The following is a 15,022-nucleotide window of genomic DNA, read 5'->3' on the forward strand; positions in this document are numbered from 1 at the left end:
GAGAGGGAGTGGAGAAGATGTTTGCAACCAAGGCCTCGTCTCCAGAACAGGAAAAAAGAGACAAAACAGCATGACAGCTCGTTGGAAAACGGAGAGAAGACACCAATGGGCAACACGCATGTGTGCACGCACACACACTTGCATCTAAAGACCAACAGACGTGAGAAGATGCAGTTTCATTAGTGTCTGTGACGTGCAAGTTAAAAACATTCCAAGAAACTGTGATACACCGCCACAGTGGCTCACATGACAAAGGCTAAAAGCACCAAATGTTGGCCAGTAAAGCCACTAGACTTTCGTACTTGCCACAGTGGGAGAGCATCTTGTATAGTCGCTCTGGGAAACTGTTTGGCATTATCTACTGAAACTGAAACTCTGCTGCCGTGAGCCAGCGACTCTACTTCTGGGTGTGCAGTCAGAAATGTGGCTGCGTCACATGCCACAGGCCACGAGTCACAACGGGAAGCAGCTGAACGCCCATCAGCCGTAGCGGGAATTAACCAGAGGTATTCATACAGTGAAACTCATACAGCAATGGTGGCAAAAACTGGGTGAATGTCACAGCTGGGATGCTGAGCGAGCAAGGACGCACCAGGGAACCCAGTGCTCCGTTTGCAGACCTCTCAGTGCTGTTGGCCGTGCCCGTGACCCCGCCTGCAGGAGGGAAGGGTCTCAGAGGTGCTGCTGCTGTCCTGTCTCCTGATTGCGTGGTGGTCATACGGGGAACCCATCAGGCTGTGTATTCATGATTTGGGCATTTTTCAGCCTATATGTTATGCTTGAATCAGAAAAGTTTATTAGGAAAACATCCCTGTGGGAAGTGTACTTGTGATCATGGAGCCGTCAGGTAAGGTGGGAGCCCTCAGGTGAGCTGGAAGCCACCAGGTGAGACTCGAGGCGGGAGCCACCAGGTGAGGCGGATGCCATCAGGTGAAACTAGAGCTATCAGGTAAGACTAGAGCCATCAGGTGAGGCGGGTGTCGGCAGTTTCAGACCTGGAGGGAAAGCCTGGTGTATCCACTTCCACCAGGAGTTGGTCTCTGTCTGTCAGTCCCACGTTCATGCCCTGAGCTCATGATCCTGGGCACTGACAAGGACACCACTTGTGACCTCTGTGCCCACTGCTTTCTGTGAAAACATAGTCTCTCTGCACTGTGGAGTGCACAGGTGATAGAGTCCACCCTGCAGTTACGACCACCTTCCTGCTCTACCTTCCTGGGAGCATCAGAGCAACAGTTAGGGGAGAGAACTCAGAGACGTGCACGGGCGTGCGTCGTTCACCAACGCACTCTGAGAACGTTGTTACAACGGCAGCACCTATCATCACAGCCTGTGGCCCAGATGGTGGCTTCCCAGTATGGACCTGATGCCCACAAGGGTCAGCCCCTGTGTTCAGTGGGGAGACAAGTGGGGAGACAGGCCCAGAGAGAAGGCTGCGGGCTTCTGGGTCCTGTGGCATCCTGGAAGGGGCAAGAGTCAGGCCTAGAGGTGCTGGGAAGAAAGATGTCACCAGGAGGCGCTGGCCCAGCTCTTGTCTCACCTGGCGGCTCACCCCTCACTTCACAGGGACACTTTCCTGGTAAACTTGGGCAATTCGAGTATAGCACAGAGGCTGAGAGTGCCCAAATCATATAGCTGGAGAGACCTCCGAGTCATGGAGGATCGGCGTCAAATTAGAAAAGTGGGTGTCTTGGCCCCAGAAGACGTTGGGTCTCTGAACCTCCTGCTCAACCCCTGAGGGCACGGCCTGGCGGGTGGCAGAGGGGCTGGTGGCTCTATGTTCCAGGCCACGAGGTGCGTCCCCCAAGGGAGGGAATGGCCTCGAGGCCAAGCTCCTGTCTTTTCTGTGGACTTTCCCTTCACAGATGTGACGTCCTCTTGACAGATAGCTGAGCCGTTTGTGCAGGTGGCAGTCACTGGAAATGGGTGAGAACTCACTTAGGGTAAATCTGACACGTATTGTGATGTTTCAGACGGACGTGATGCACCAAAACATTTATGACTACATCCACGTGGACGACCGCCAGGACTTCTGCCGGCAGCTGCACTGGGCCATGGACCCCCCCCAGGTGGCGTGTGGGCAGCCCCTGTGCTCAGAGCCAGGTGCGTCTCCCCAGGCTGGAGTCCTTCACATAAACACATGCACCTGAGAACTGCCCACCTGCTTCCCTTCTCCTTCCCTTCACCCTGAGCGTGGTATGCCAGTCCTGTGTCCTTCAGGGACCTCCTCCCTCCTGTCTCGCCTTCTTGGTGGCCCGTGGCCCTTGGGCCCTGGGTGGTGGCATCTCTGGTCACCTCTCTGTGAGCTCCGACACCTTGCCAAGAAGCTGCGGCACCTGTGTCCCCGGGTCGCATGCCTCCTGGGAAATCCCTTTGGCCCACATTAGATTTACCTGGAAAAAGCCCCAAAGGATTGTTGTCTGTTCAGAGATGCTGTTCCTTATGGGCAAGACCCCTGCCTGCTGGCCACGCACTTGGCAGGGGGGTGGCCCTCAAGAGGACGCTGGAACACAGGGTGGGGTCCCCGGGGCCCTAGGGCCCGACTCCGGTTCTCTCACCGTCTCCAGGAGTTAGAACTGATTGGAGGACAGTCCCCCACACAGCTGCACACAGCAGCTGCAGCAGCACAGTTCTCGTGAAGCTGAGTGACAGTAACCCAGGGGCCCACACATGGCGCTGTTTTATGAAGCGCAACGCAAACAACTGCGGTGTCCTGCATGCGTGTGACCATGTTGAGCACACCTATCACAGCAGCTGTCTCTGGGGATGGGGTTGGGGACAGGCGGGGGCACAGGGAGTGCAAGCTGTGTGGCTGTGCGTGATGGGGCAGGCGTGTGTGCGGCGTGGTGACTGCGTGCTGTCACATGTGCCACCTTGCTGACCAGAGTGTTCTCATGGTCTCTCTCGGTCACTGCTGGTCCACGTGGGCAGGAGAGGATGCCGTCCTGGGGCGGCTGCTCAGGGCCCAGGACGGGCGTGCGGGCCCCTCGGAGTTCTCGGCCTTCCTGACGCGCTGCTTCATCTGCCGCGTGCGCTGCCTCCTGGACAGCACATCGGGCTTCCTGGTGAGTGAGCACGTCCGGGCCAGGGTCAGGCTGCAGGTGGAGCAGGTTCTCAGCAGGTGGTGACAAGGGCTGCTGACGCATGACAGACGCTGCAGAGTGCCACAGCCTGCAGCAGCCTGGTACGCTGTCATGGGTTTGCGTTCACGGTGCCTTTATCTGAGATTCCTGTTCAGAGCATTGTCCAGCCCCCACATCCCCGCTGCCCAGGACCGACAGGCACCAAAGCCTCCTACCTCTCGGCACAGGTCCCGGGCCTCCATTCCTGCCCAGGCTCTAGGGCTGAATGGCTCTTGCAGATCAATTCTTGGGCTTTCCACTTCCCCTATCTGACTGTTTCCTCGCCACAGGGGACGAGGGGCAAGGAGGACATGCCCTCCCAGGGGCACAGCAGAGTGGGCCCCAGCCAGTGCCAGACCCTGCTGCCTCTTGAACCCCCGATGCCTGGGTCGCTCTCCACAACCTCCACTACTGCCCCTCCCCAGCCCAGTGCCCACACTCTCCTGTGGTCACAGCCTCCCAAGAACCCCACTGCCGCATCCTTGGGCAGCACTTCAACATGGCGACCTTCTGACCCCAGGACCCCAGGGCCTTTTGCCACCAGTGCCACAGGGCAGGCCTCTCAGGCTTAGCTTCCGGCCCCATCGGGTATGTGCTCTGCTGCCCCTAGACTCCCAACCACTGCCTACCCTCCCTGTGGGTCCCTCGGGGGTCCATCTCCCCACCTGAGCTGTGGCCCTGGGAGGGACGTACCCCTGGTGTTTGGTGTTGGGTGTTTGACACAGCCTCCGAGCGTTGGGCCAGGGCTATGCTGGAGATTCCTACCTGTTTCCCCGAAAAGAAGACCTAGCCGGACAATGAACTCTAATGCGTCTTTTGGAGCAAAAATTAATATAAGACCGGGTTTTATTTTACTGTAAGACCGGGTCTTATAGAATAGAATAGAACAGAAATATAATGGGTCTTATATAATATAAGACAACACTGGGTCTTATATTAATTTTTGCTCCAAAAGATGCATTAGAGCTGCTTGTCTGGCGAGGTCTTATTTTCGGGGAAACACAGTAGCAGGTGCTCAGTGTGCATCTGGGGAGGCAAGGTGGGTGGCTGCCAGTGGCCTGTCTGTGGGTTGTCCTCTACATGGCTCTGGGGAAGAGAGCAGCCCCTGCACACCAGCCCTCGAGTGCCGCTGGCGGCGTGTCCCATCGGTGCTTGTCTGGGCTTGTTTCGCGCCGGCCTTTTCCAGCCTGGAGCCCACCACGCGGTACACAGCAGCTTCACTGCCCTCTGAGCCACCCCCAGCCGCTTTCAGGAAATGCACCCCCAGACCATCCCACCTCCAAGCTGCCCATGGGTCTGGCCTGAGGAGCCTTAGCCAGGCTTCCCCAGGCTCAGTGCAGACAGACCCGTGACCAGCACCGGTGGTGCAGTTTCTATTCACCTTTTCCTGTTGGTTGTTTTGTTTCTGCAGTAACGGTTGTTGTTTTCTTAATGAAAACATTGCTGTACATGATACAAACTCAGTCACTTCAGAACAGTAGAGAATGAAAAACAAAAATATCCCTCCTTTGCCTCCACCCAGGCCCCTTCTCCAGACGTCACCACCCAGTTTCCTGACATTCCCCCCCTTCTGGTTCCACTTGCCTCCCCATGTCCCTCCCTCTTGGCTCCGCCTGACCAGTGAGGGAGCTGAGCTGCTGGGTCTCTGAAACCCTTCCCAGGACTCAGGACCTGCCCTCCCTCCCAGGCTGTGTGTCCTGGAGCTCCTGGGCCCTACGTGTTTCTCCCTGAGCCTCACCTAGCTTACACCTCTCCAAACTGGGGTCCCACCAGAGATGCTGTGCTTCTGGGCCCACTTCACCCGCCTCAGGCCAGCCAACCTGCCAAGTTGCTTTGACTTTGTCCAGAGTGACAGCAGCTTAGAGAGTCACTCCTGGCTGCCTCCGGGCAACCATATTGTCTATGGCAATATTTTGGCTTCAACCGTCGGATAACGAAGTGATAGCTTCTGGTCCTGGGATTTTCTTCTTTTTATCCAGTGGGACAGTGAAGGAGGTTGCTGGTGGTTGGCAGTGGGAACGTCTCTTGAACCAGCTCTGAGTCCCAGGCCCAGCCCCACAGCAGAAGCATCTGGTAGATCTCTTGTTGCTGCAGGCCGCCCCCCCCGCCCCCCCCCCGCCCAGGACCCTTCATAATAGAAGCACTTGCTCATTTGTACCACGATCCTGATATACACACAATTGCTCGTCTTTTGTTTAGGCAGTTGGTTGTCCATAAATGCTTTTATTTTGATATTTAGTTCTAAATTTTGCAGGAAACTAAGAGTTTTAATATAGCTAGATATAGCTAGATTTTCCTATACATTCAAGCAGACATTGAAACATAGGTTTAAAATGAAACTGTAAATACACTGAGTAGAGGAAACAAGCAACAGACATTAGTTTGAAAAGTGTCGGATTATATCTTACCCTTAATTTCATTACTGCACATGCTGGAGAGTGCTCGGGTGCTTATAATACATGAGCTGAGGATAGGCCCGTGGGCAGCACAGCGTTTGCATGGCCTCCAGGCCCTTCCCAATTCTACCTGTGAGTGTGGAAACCCCCTGTCACAGTTTGGGCGAGGTGTTGTGACATGGAACTGGCTGGTGCTGTGCATGGGAGCCTGTTAACATTTCAGGAATTCAGATCCAGGTGACGTTAGGTTGGTAGCTTGTAATCAGTGATGGTGGAAATACTTATACCTAAATATTTGGCAAACAGTATAAATTGAGTCTTTTTTTTCCTCTGGAGAGCCTGATGTTAAACACCCCCCAGCATAGCACTGCCTTGAATCCTTCACACCATGTGACTGGCATATAGTAGCTTAGGTGCTTTGCAGGTATTTGTTCATTCAGTAATCCATAGACAAATACAGAGATGGATGTGTGTGTGGACGGAAGGATGGATGGATGGATAATGGATGGATAGGAGGATGGAAGGATGGACAGATGAAAGGATGCATGGTTGATGGATGGCTGGATGGGGGAAGGAGAGAAGAAAATACTGATGGACGGATGGATGGATGGACAGATGGATGGATGGGGGAACCAGAGATGAAAGGACAGATGGATAGAGGGATGGATAAATGGATGGCTGGGTAGGGAGAGAGTGGGGCCATGTGGGGTCATTCTTGCATCAATGGCCAGGGGTACCCAGAAGGCACTTGGTGACTAACTCAATTATAGATCAACTTTTCTACTGTAGAGAGATCTTTTTATTTTTTAAATTTTACTTATTTATTTTGAGATTTTAAAAATTTTATCACAAAGTCCTAAGTTACTTGCTGGCTTTTAAATTCACACTATATGCTGTAGATAAACAGAATCGAGCTGTCCCTAAGTTTTAGCATCATTAGTGAAGGAAAGATAATTTGGAAATGGCGGTTAAAGCTGGAACAGTCCTCAGAAATGATCTACTCCAGCAAATGCTACTGGGGGACTGGCTGGTGGCTGTAACCTGGGTCAATGACAGCCTAAGTTGATGCACATTCACGCTCCCCGTGTGAGGGTGGCTCGAGAGTACACACCCAAAAACACGGTTGTCACTTAAAGGATATTACGGAGGCTCTGGAGAAACCGTGAGTCAATCCGAGGGCCTTGGGACAGTCCGTGTCCCAAGGGAGCCAAGCATGGAGGGGATGGTTCATGTCTCCTCAGTGACTCAGGAAAAGATTCTTTTCCTTTTTTCTGCTCTGAGAATGTCAGTTCTGCGTCCTCTGACCGTGTTGCTAATTTGCTCTGTGAACACATTTCTGTCTTTAAAACACCAGACGATGCAGTTTCAAGGAAAACTAAAATTCCTGTTTGGACAGAAGAGGAAGGCGCTGTCGGGGACAGCCCTGTCCCCTCGGCTCTCACTGTTCTGCGTAGTGGCGCCCGTCCTCCTACCCTCTGTGGCAGAAATGAAAATGAAGGGCGCGCTTTTGAGGGCAAAGCACAGGGCAGACATCGCGGCCACGACGGACACAAAGTGAGTAAGAGCCCCTCAGCAGCCACACTCATGGTGGCTGGTGCTTATAGCGAGGTGCCCGGCACGCAGCACTTCCTGTCTACTCCTCCTTCATTTCCAGCAAGCAATAAAATGCGAAGTGTGGTGCTTTCTAAGCTAGCACATTATGGAAGCCACTGTTAGGAAAGAGAACGTTTGTGAACTGTGGCAGCAAACACTGCCTATGCCACTTGTGCCCAAGTCCTCCCGTGGCAGTCTAGTCATGCAGGCTTGTCTCTCAAGCCCCAGAGGCCACCTTCAGGATGCTCCCCTTTGGTGAGTCTGAGTGTCCAGTCCTCTTCAGCGTCCACAGTTCACCAGTGACGCCTCCCACGACCATTTAGACGATTAGAAAACCCGACCGCAGCCACAGTGGCTGTCACACTAACCTGCTCGTTTCTGCCCTTGGTGACAGTGATGTGGTCAGCCTCGGGCTTGCAGTTGGAGCCGCTGCCTTCTGCCGCTGCTGTCGCACGCCTGTACTGAGCGTGGCTACCAGGGACAGAGCCACCGTGAGCCTGGGACGGTCCTCCTGGTCTCTGACATGTGCCTGCATGCTAAGACAGCAGTTTTGTGGAGCAGCTTTAAATTAGATATGCTTTCTTATGTTTAAAGATGCAAAATGTCGTAAAATACAAGGGAGGAGAAACAGTACAGAATGATGCGAGCTAAGTCATGCCAAAAGTGTGCCAAAGCAGAGCTTACTGCTCAGGGACCAGCCCACCTGTGCAGAGCCCAGGGCCAAGGTCATGTGTGCCCTGCGGTGACCTTCACGCCCGCCTTCTCACCGCGCACACTAGCACTGCGACGCTGAAGTGCTCCCCCTCTTCACTTACTGTCTCGAAGCCTCCTGCTTTTTACGTTGTTGCGGCTTGATAATTATAATGGAAACTCACACAAGGAGTTTTCTCTTTTGCATATGTCTTTCCAGCCCTACAGAACCAGAGAGGAAAATCCTACCTTCCCACCGCCTCTTAGAGGTGGGGTGCAAGGCAGGGCCGGCCGCCCCCTGGCGTCCGGGTGGGGAAGCGCAGGCTGGCTGCACAGGCGGCCGCGGGGCTGAGCGGGGCGCGCGGGCGCATCTCTGCGTGCGGCGTGGTCGCACACCTTCCGGGGAGGCAGTAACGGACGTGAAGGTGGTACACACGACGACAGCCGAGTCAATACCTGACACCACGTTGTGCTGAATATTAGTAAAACTCGGAAGGAGAAGCAAAGGCCCTAGGAGAAGGCTGACTGCACCCAGCCTTTCAGGAAAGAAGCAAACGACTTTCTGGATGGGGGAACTCCCAGCTGCTCTGAGTGGTTCATCAGCCAACGTTCAGGTCACACGGCCGTCACGCGGCTGTCCCCGCGTTCTGTATGTGTGAATCGCCTGCCCCTAGCACTTACCTGTGCGTCGGATTCTACGCCCAGGGCTTTCGCAGCGGCCTGCTCCATCCAGCTGGGGGAGCCACCCCTTCCTCTCTGTCTCTGCTCCCCACCAGGGGACAGACAGCTGGGGCCTCGCAGCGCTCCCGGCCACATGGAGGGGATTTGGTTCCCACTCCTGCCGCTGCTAGAGGGGTGGCCCCAAGCAAGTCCCTAACGCTTCTGAGCCTTGGTTTTTCTCTTGAAAAGTAATTAAAAAAAAATCTAGCAGGAGTTTCTTTGGGATTTAGGATTGTGCGTAAACTGTGTGTGCGTGCATGTGTGTGTGCGTGTGTGCACGTGTGTGTACGTGTGTATGTGTATGCATGTGTGCACGTGTGTGTGCACGTGTGTGCATGTGTGCACGTGTGTGTGCGTGCGTGTGTGCACACTAGGGCGAGGGCTCAGTCCTCACCTACCTAGTGATCCTGGGGACCTGCAGAACGTGAGTGCTGCAGGTCACAAGTCGGCTGTATTTTTGCTCTGGCCATCCACGATAAAGCCAGAGCACTGAAAACCCATTCTGTGTGCCCGTCTGCTTTCTGAAGCAGATTCATTAACCCTTTATTGGCCTCAAACGTGATGTAAATTGGAATTTTCAGCAAACCTATTGCTGAGAAAAGGCTTTACAATCTGTACGAAGTTGAAAAGTGTGAATTATTGCATCTTCCCTGCCTGGGCGTCACACCATGTCGTTGACATCCCTCATCAACCCATTTAATCTGCTTGTTGTTTTGCTGTTATCTGTTCTTCGCAGAGCAAAATCTACCAGGAGTCTGTATGAGTCAGAATTGAGCGGAAAACCCAATTACTTAGCAGGTACTTTTAAAAGTTCACTATCTCATCTTTCTAAAATGGGTAAATGTGTCGTCTGTGTCCCTTGGAGGCTGTCCCTTCCTCTGGATACCGTGGCGTAGTCCATGGAAATGCCGTTTGGAAGGAGCGAGGCTGGGCCGATGGCCAGCTCTTATGGGCACTGGTCTGTGCATTTCCGAGGAACCGCATGAGTCACGACCACTGAAATCAGAGCCGCTCACCAGTCCAGGCGCCGTTCAGCTCACGCAGTGACGGCTTTCCCTTCTCTGACTCCCGACAGGAAGGAACAATGGAGAAAACGGCATTTCGGTGTTCAGGGCACAAATGGACGCCTGTCGCTGGGCCCGGGTCCCAGCCAGGGCCATGTGCCTGTGCCTCAGGGGCAGCCCTGACCTCGTCCTTGACCCCGAGGGGGCCGTAGGGTAAGTGGTGCCTCTGCCCAGCCCGGAGCCTCGCTAAGTCACAGCCGGGGGTTAAGAAAGAAGAGTGATTGGTGGCAGGTCTGGTGGCCTTGACCATGACAACTAAATCTCGCTGTTAGTGGAACTTGCAGATACACAGGGAGCACACCCAGACATGCTTCTTGTCCTAGCAGTTGTCTTTATACGTATGGGGACTGGCCGGGGACAGTGGGAGCGTCAGCCAGGACTGCCAGGGCCTTTGGACTCCCCCTCCGCCTGTAGCCTGGGCCCTGGGGGACCGCCCTGTCCTCCACCCTCACCTTTGCTCAGAAACCCTCTGTGCTTGCCCCACCCCACCCCGGCTCTGGGCTCCCTTCCCTGACCAGTGGGTCTCCTCTTGGAGGACGGGCCAAGCTATGCAGTTGCCAGACTCCACCTCGCCCTCCTGTCACCGTCTTCCCTGTCACAGTGATGTCACACCATGTCATGAGCGTAGCAGCAGCATGGTCAGCAACAGGGCTTGGTGCACAGAAACCACCCAGAGCCCCATCTGCCCCGTTAGTAGTCACTGGTGTGGCTGACCCTTCCCACGTGCGTGCACCTCATGGACCCCACCAGGTGCCCAGGAGGCAGTGGGAGGGTCACACACAGGAAGGGAGGATGCTGGTGCTGGCCTCGCAGGGCTGTGTGCAGGCTGAGGGCACGCAGTATGAGCATATACACGGCAGGTTCAGTCCGCATCACCGCCGCTGCTCTGTCTGATGCGCCCTCTCCTCTCCACAGGGACAGGGCACGACAGGAGCACGGGAAGGTGCCAAGCGCCTCCTCAGGGCTGAGGGTGCGGAGGGAAACACACACATACGACTGCCGCTTCCAGACACCGAGACCCACGAAGCACCTGAACTGGGTGACAGGGAAGCATGGTCAGGATGGCGCCAAGCTGAAGCTGGAGCCCAGCAGGAGTGACGTGTTCTCCATGCCCGCTGTGCCCCGGGGCTCCTGCATGCCCTACCCCGGCACCCCGGGCACCATCCCTGCCAGTGGTGTCAGTCCCTTCAGGAACTCCCCCAGCTGTCACCAGCCCCCCAGTGCCTACGCCAGCCGGGCCAGCAGAGCCCTGCGGGATGGTGTTCAGGGCCAGGTGCACCCTCCCGCCAGCTGCCCCTTCCCCCAGGGGAGCATGGAGAACCGGCTCCCTCAGCCTGGCGTACAGCGTCTCGCAGCAGGGGCCTATTCCACCGAGGACATCAAGTTGCGAGGTGTCCCCATGCCCCCAGGGGCCCCGTGCAATCCCATGTTGTCCCTAGATGTGCCCATCAAGATGGAGGGTGACTCTGGGTCCGAGGACGCAGCAGATGGCTACTCCCTGTCCCCAAGCCATGTGTGGCTGGGAGCCAGTGATGTGGCCAAGAGACAGCTGGTCACTTTCCCGACCAGGATGCACCTGAAAACAGAGCCAGACTCTAGGCACCACCTGTACGGCCCGCACCTGGGGCACGGCATGCCAAGGGCTGCCCCCAGGCCCGGCAGGGAGCTGGCCCCAGTCCACCCTGCACCCTGTACACCCTGTGTGTGCCTGGAGCCTCCCCGCTGCCTCTGTGTGCGGGGCCACCAGCCCCCGGCTCTGGGCTGTGACTGCAGAGCTCCCGGGACCCCACCCATGATCAAGCGTGAGCCGTTGGACTCCCCGCCGTGGGCCTCTCACAGCCAGGGTGGGGTACCTGGGATGCTCCCTAAAGGTGCCTTGGCGACACTGGTGCCACCCACAGCCTCCGAATGCACTTTCCTGCCATAGAGCCGGGCGCTCGTTAAACGTGGCGTCCGCTCGTGTTCCGATTTTCCTGTCAGCTGGGCGGGTGTGGGTTGGAGCCCTTCTTTCCTGTCACTCTGCAGTCTCGCACAAGTTTGCCTGTCACCTGTGGGCAGCAGACGCAAGAGCAGGTCTATATTTTTCTAGTATCACCAGAGTCCTTAGATGCAAAGTGGCCTTGAGTCTGTTCAAGTGACAGTGTTTCTCTCTGAGGGACTAGCATTTTTCAGCAAGCGGCCAAAGTCAGCTGCGTGGGCCTGCTGGGTGGCCTCCAGGCTGCAGCCCTGCCTGTGGCCAGTCACGTCCAGGTGCGGGACAGTGTGAGGTGATGTCCCGAAGCCCCACCTCGCCCGCAGCTCTCCGAGACTGCAGAGGTGTCCGCACCCAGGTAGGCTGAGACCGGCAGTTAGGGCTGTAACTGAGCTGTAGGGGACTGTGCACCTATTCACGGAAGGAATCTAGGAAGTTCCAGGCAGGTGGGGCTGTGAGCGCCGGCCCTGCAGCGTGTGCTCCGCAACCCGCAGTGGAGAGTCACGGCGTGGTGCCCTGTCCCTCCTGGAAGCCTCTCCAGGGTCTTGAATAGGCTCAGAAGTCTCGTGCATCATGTGACCCAGAGTCCAGAGAGTCTGGGTTTAGAGGCACAGAAGGTGAAAACAGGAAAGAAGCGGGAGGTTGCGGTGTCTGGCTGTCTTGCCAACTGTCTACAGTTTCTCTAATGAGGACTCCAATCACCATCCCAGGAAGAATTATTAGATTTATAATGTTTAAAAAAAAGTCGTAAAGGTAATGTGTTCTGATTGCAGGAAATTTGGATACAAAGCATAAATCAGAACGTGAAGGTGACTCCCAACCCCCACCCAGAGATGGTTCGTGGCTGCTGGCAAAGTTCCAGGGGTCCCCAGGGCATCACCTCGGGGTGTGGGAACCAGCACCAGGCAGGAGGCGGCAGTCGGGACAAGGACAGCTGTCCGTAAAGTCCCCTCTGCCTGGGCGTCTCAGGAGCCCCCTGGTGAGGACTTGCTGCTCCACCATCTGGAACGTTCTGCTCTTCAGCCCGGGCTTGTCCTCTGTCATCGGTGCTTTGGGGTGTTAGTGTCCAGGTCCTGGGCTGCAGTAGATACCACCCTGAGGACCACCTGCTTCTCAGGAGGCCCAGCGTCCCCTGTCCACCCAGGTCTCGCCAAGCACTGCACGCCTCTGCTCCTGGGGCTTCCATGCATTCAATGCAGTCTTCCTGCTTCCTTCCCGAGCAGAGCGAGTGCCAGCCAGCAACTTGTCATGGGAGCCGCGCGTCCTCAGAAGTAGCTGTCCCTTTCCATTCCTGCTGGTGAGGGCTCTCAGCACCTCCTCTCACTTCACTCAACTGAGGGGACACGGGCTGCCCTCCCTCTAGGGTGCAGCAGACAGGCGGTTCTGCAGGCGTGTGACATGTAACTGGGGACACATGGGACTGACGGGGTTCAGAGCTGTCATTGCATGTTTGTAATGTTGCCAGACCCCATGTAACCGAAGAAGAGCTGCAGGCCTGAGCCTCATGTGAGGAGAAGCCCTTCCGAACGCACTCAGCCGTCCTGCCCCCCAGGGCCGTGGCGTCCTGCAGCCCTATCTCCTCTCAACATTCAAGAACCCGTGAGTCCTCATTCTCCTTGGACCACGTGCACCAAGTTGGTCGCAGGTGGGCAGACAGGTGACGCTCCGTCGATGCAGACACAGCACCTGCACCTGTACTCAGCACCTGCACCTGTACTCAGCACCTGCACCTGTACTCCGCAGGTTTTGTGTTCTTGAGACGCTCATTATGCTGCTTCGGCCCAGGCCCTTCCTGTGCTGGGTCAGCAGCCACAGAACTTCCTGAGTCAGCACCTCCGTTATTTTATATCCTGAAAACTGGGGAAGACACTGATGGGATGTAGAAGGGGCAGATGTGGTCACTTCTGCTCTGAAGCAGGGACCAATTACAGATGTGGGTTCTGCCATCTGTAGCTTTGGCCTGTGTAGCTGAAATACGCTAAAATCAAGCAGAAGGTGGAAACGGATGGAAGGGAGGAAACACAAATTCTATTTTATGCTTTTGCAGTTTCTAGGGAAGAAAAAGGTATCTAGACTGATTTGTTGAATTTTACAGATGGATGCACTATAATGTAACTTTTTGTGGTTTTCTCGGTGCCTTTTAAAAGAGCTTTCAAATATATTTCCGATACTGTAGTTCCATTACATTTGCAATGTTGGTGTAAAATAAATCACGTTAATATGTGTTTACCATAAATGGAAGCACCCACTTGATTTTTCAAATGAAGTTGCTTTATTTCCTTTAAAGTGTGTGTTGCTTACTTTCCATTCAAAGACAGTCTTTTTCCCGCCAGATGGAAGGTGGTAATGAAAATGAACATGAACACGGAACCAAGTCGCACGGAGAGGCCACCTGGGCAGCTCTTGCTGTGGCCCAGCAGTGCTTCTCAGCGCTACCTCCCTTTGTCCACCAGCCGCTCTCCTGCCCAGCACTGAGGGTGCCTTCAGGACACCCCAGATTTGACCTGTTCTGTAGGGAGCAGATACACGCCACCCCATGTGTGTGTGGGGACCCTGTGGGGTCAGCCCTGCCGGGCCCAGGACCTGGTGGCAGGTGTGGGCGATGGTCATCAGAGCTCAGGCAGAGACCCTCCCAAGGCCCAGGGACGGGTGCTTTGGTTTCCTTCGTTTGGTCAAAGAACACCCCCCAAACTGAACAAGCTTCAGGTACCCTGGACAGAGCACGCATCTGCCCCTGCCGGCAGGCCCAGACTTTGCGGTCCTAAGGCTCCCATGTCCTTCCCAGGGGAGAGAGGACCAGCCAGCCCCCCACCAGCCAGCTGGGCCACACCCAGCTGCTCCCTCCATAGTGGTTGCCTGCCCACCCTCTGCCCCCCATTCCCCTCCCTGTCTGGCTCGTGCTCTTCAGACTCACTCTGCTGAGACCTGAGATGGGGGCCACCCACTCTCACTCGGTCACGTGACTACCCCGCTCCTGTGAGGACAGCCAGGCATGGGGGTCGATCCCAGACCCCTGGTGTGCTTCTCAGGGCTGAGGGCACCCCAAGAGTGCTGCCCGTGGCCCTGCTGCTGCATTCCTCGGGCTGCTGTACGTACATCACAGATGGGTTCATCAACGACAGACACTTATTTGTCACATTCTGGAGGTTGGACCCTGAGACCAGGGTGCTGTGTCCCACTGGAAGGGGTGCTGGGGGTCTCTTGAGACCTGAACACCTCCCATAGCCCACCTTCTCACACCATCACCTTTGGGGTCAGGTTTCAGCGTATGAAGCTTGGGGGACACAAACATTCAGACTATAGCAACACCCAACCAGCACCCCTGGGGCTCATGTCCCCTCAACACTGGGTGTTGTCACATGCTTTGGTTTTGTCCTTCAGAGGGCATGAGATGGCAGTTGTTTTATGTGTATTTCCTCCCATCATTCAACAGTAGTGGTTCGGTCCCTGCTGAATGCCAGGCCC

At 55.6% G+C, this 15,022-nt stretch overlaps 1 protein-coding gene across 1 annotated transcript in view; it reads left to right on the forward strand.

Annotated features, from left to right (window-relative positions):
• AHRR (aryl hydrocarbon receptor repressor) overlaps positions 1 to 14,182 on the forward strand; it is a 61,995-nt gene extending 47,813 nt beyond the window's left edge. The window contains exons 6-11 of the mRNA XM_019744617.3: positions 1,974 to 2,103; positions 2,932 to 3,065; positions 6,873 to 7,072; positions 9,258 to 9,319; positions 9,597 to 9,738; positions 10,501 to 14,182. Of these exons, the coding sequence (XP_019600176.3) occupies positions 1,974 to 2,103; positions 2,932 to 3,065; positions 6,873 to 7,072; positions 9,258 to 9,319; positions 9,597 to 9,738; positions 10,501 to 11,512 (1,680 nt within the window). The 3' untranslated portion in view covers positions 11,513 to 14,182. The remainder of the gene's footprint in view (positions 1 to 1,973; positions 2,104 to 2,931; positions 3,066 to 6,872; positions 7,073 to 9,257; positions 9,320 to 9,596; positions 9,739 to 10,500) is intronic.
• Positions 14,183 to 15,022: the final 840 nt, after the last annotated feature.

This window comes from Rhinolophus sinicus, chromosome 3 (assembly GCF_057876585.1).
Source record: "Rhinolophus sinicus isolate RSI-liver-muscle chromosome 3, RSI-T2T, whole genome shotgun sequence".
NCBI classification, from domain to species: Eukaryota; Metazoa; Chordata; class Mammalia; order Chiroptera; family Rhinolophidae; genus Rhinolophus; species Rhinolophus sinicus.